General features: G+C 37.0%; 1 protein-coding gene across 1 annotated transcript in view; it reads right to left on the bottom strand.

The window, feature by feature from the left end:
• Positions 1–3,015, bottom strand: part of MORC1 (MORC family CW-type zinc finger 1) — a gene marked incomplete at its 3' end in the record, with an annotated part of 186,727 nt that overhangs the window by 165,966 nt on the left and 17,746 nt on the right. The window contains 2 exon segments of the mRNA XM_012645902.1: positions 515–605; positions 2,370–2,438. Coding sequence (XP_012501356.1) covers positions 515–605; positions 2,370–2,438 — 160 coding nt within the window.

The raw sequence follows: 3,015 nt of genomic DNA, 5'->3' as shown, positions 1-3,015 counted from the left end.
TCCTACCAACAGAGGTACTGCTTCAGGAATCCTTGAAAGACTTACTGTATGTGAGAATTAATTTTTGAAATGTTGTAAAGATCCAAATCAGTTATTGGTATGGAGATTCCAAAACAAGGTAGGAACACCTCAAGTTTATATTCTTTTTAAAGCTTTATGTGCCTGCATCATTCTGTATAAGACTGCCTTTAACTAAATATTATTCTTAGTATGAATAATATATGCCTTGAGGGAAAAAAAATTTTTTTTTTCTTTTCTTTTTTTTTTGGAGACAGTCTCACTCTGTCACCCCAGGTAGAATGCAGTGGTGTCATAAAGCTCAGCCTCCTGAGTAGCTGGGACTACAGGCCCAGGCCACCACACCCGGCTAATTTTTTCTATTTTTAGGAGAGACGGGGTCTCACTGTTGCTCAGGCTGGTCTAGAACTCCTGAGTTCAAGCAATCTTCCCACCTGGGCCACTCAGAGTGCTAGGATTACAGGTGTGAGCCACCGTACTCAGCCAAAATGCTTACCTTTTAAGACCATTGCCATATTGCCCAATGAACTTCAAGGTTGATAGCCGTTTTTTGGATGTTCCAAAGTAAATGATGTCTGAAGCTTCCTCTGCAATTGACAAAGACTTAACGTGGTCAGGAAGAGTCTTTGACCCTGGCCTGAGGTCTAGTTGTCAGGACTTTATACACATCTCAGGACATTGAGACAAGTCCATAGCTCTTGGGTCAGCCCAGAAACAAGAATTCTTGTCAGGGTTAATAATTTCTTACAAGGATCTTAATGGCATTACATTCAGGGCCAAATAACACAAGGCCGTGGAAAAGATGCTGGCAGTATGAATTTGGTTGTTAAGCAATGGGAAACCACTAAGGGTTTTCAGGAGAATGATATGATAAGGTTTACATTAAAAGAAAAGAACTCACTCAGGATGCTGAGAGGGGAATGGACTGTAATGGGGCAAAGCTGGGGATAAAATAATATGTAAACAAACCCAAAATCTCTGCAGTCATCTTGAACATCAGATAAACTCTTCTAACTTACCACTAGTTGATTTCCAACGCTAATTAAGAACTGTTCTTTCAACAATAGTGTGCTTTTTTATAATACTACTATATAAATCTACTGTGAGTTACTTTTGAAGGTCTGAATATTTGTCAGTTGTCTGTGTTTCCATCATTTTATTCATAATCCATGTAAAAGGAATTGCTTATTTTCATAAGGATTTCCCTGAGACTATATCACATATCACATACATTGTCCCTTATTTTAAGAATTCAGGAAAATAAACTTAACACTCAGGCTAGAAGTAAAAAAATGAGACTGTTTTTCAGCATGGTTTTCTTACAAACTCTTTTCTTTCCCATTTAGTTAAACACCAAAGGACCAAAAACTTTTAATAAAATGACCTGGAAAAACCAAAATTATCCGAAGTCAGAACGAGAACTAGGTGGCATAGTCAAGCATTTTCTAAAGTTGCTAACAAATATTCTTTGACTATTCAGCCCAAGGGAGGACTTCTGAGCCAGAAGATAACTGCTTTACTTTGTATTCTCAGCTTATAATCAACATGTCAATATATGATCATATTGATGATCACCCTTTCCTTGGTGTGGAACTGACCAGAACAATTCCATATTACTTGAACTCTGTCACCGTTTCTTAAACCTAGTGGTCAAAAACCCTAGCTTGAGAGAGATAAGATGTTTAAAGAATTCAGAAATACAATATCTAAAACATCTCAAAGCCTTTATCAAAAGGAGTAACATTTCAATTCCACAGCCCACGGATACTGCGCACCTATTATTGTGCCAGCTTTGTGCTAACCTTGAACACACAAAAATAAGTCATGAAATATATTGCAGATGTATTTGTTACGATGGGAACATTCATTTGAAGCAACTAAACCTTTGAAATGCAGAGAAAAAACAAACTGTTAAAAACAAGGAGAGGTAACCTCTACCTCAAGGTTAAGCAGAAAATTAAAAATAGCCTAAAGGCACAGGAAACTGCCTGGGGAACTTGCAAGCAATACTTAAAGGTTGAGCTAAAAGAATTACATAGTCCTTCCAGTACTATTTGTTTTCCATTCCTTCCCAGATGCTTTTTTCTTACAATCAGTACCATTTGCCTTTCATTTTTCTGATAATATTTATTTACATTCACTTTTTGTCTTGGTGTAGATGGTTACAATAAATTTACTATGCTAGCTGGATTATTTAAACCTAAAAAGTTCAACAATAAGTCTGGGGTTTATTTTCCCTAATAGCTCCATACCTGTTTCTGCATAGATAGGTAAATTTATTTTTATTTATTTTACGGGTTTTCAGACTGCTTCCTTTAACAGCCAGTTAGATATCTAGATAATTAACTTACCAGGGCTCATGCCACATCCATCATCCAGGAAACACAACATGAATCCACCCTGCAGTTTTTCATTATCCACTATAAGAGAAAGCAGTTATTACTAATAAATATCAGGCTTAATTTGTTCGTTAGAAAGTCATGCTGCTCACATAATTATTTGTCTTCTTCAAATGCAGCCACGGAGTGACAGTTATGGCACAGTGATGGAGCTCAGAATGGAGTCTTGGCTACGGCTTGATAAGAAACTGCAGGGGAAAGACAATCATGCAACAAAAAGGCCTTAAAGTAACATAAAACATCCACATATTAATAAATTATGTATACAGCAGGACATACTCTGCTCTGGAATCAGACTGGTCCTTTAAGCTTCAGGTATTTCCTCCCGAGGGGAGGGGAAAAGGTGGATGGTGATGTGACCCCAGGATCCCTTTATCAAACTGATCAACCTTTGTGCCCCTCCACCAAAGCACTGATTCTAAAATAAATCTAGGACATTCTTATTAAATGCATCAGGCTCCCTTCTAAGTAGTTAATTCCCATAAGAGCCATTTGTGAGTGTTTCTTCACTGCGGCAAATATTTACCTCTTGAAAATGCATTTAATTTTTGAAAATGGCTAAGTTATCTGGAATCAATTTTGATGATTAAGAGATATC

This window comes from Propithecus coquereli, unplaced genomic scaffold, assembly GCF_000956105.1.
Source record: "Propithecus coquereli isolate 6110/MARCELLA unplaced genomic scaffold, Pcoq_1.0 Scaffold105, whole genome shotgun sequence".
Classification (NCBI taxonomy): domain Eukaryota; kingdom Metazoa; phylum Chordata; class Mammalia; order Primates; family Indriidae; genus Propithecus; species Propithecus coquereli.
Note: the sequence above shows the minus strand (reverse complement) of the source record. Positions and strands in the feature narration are given on the sequence as shown.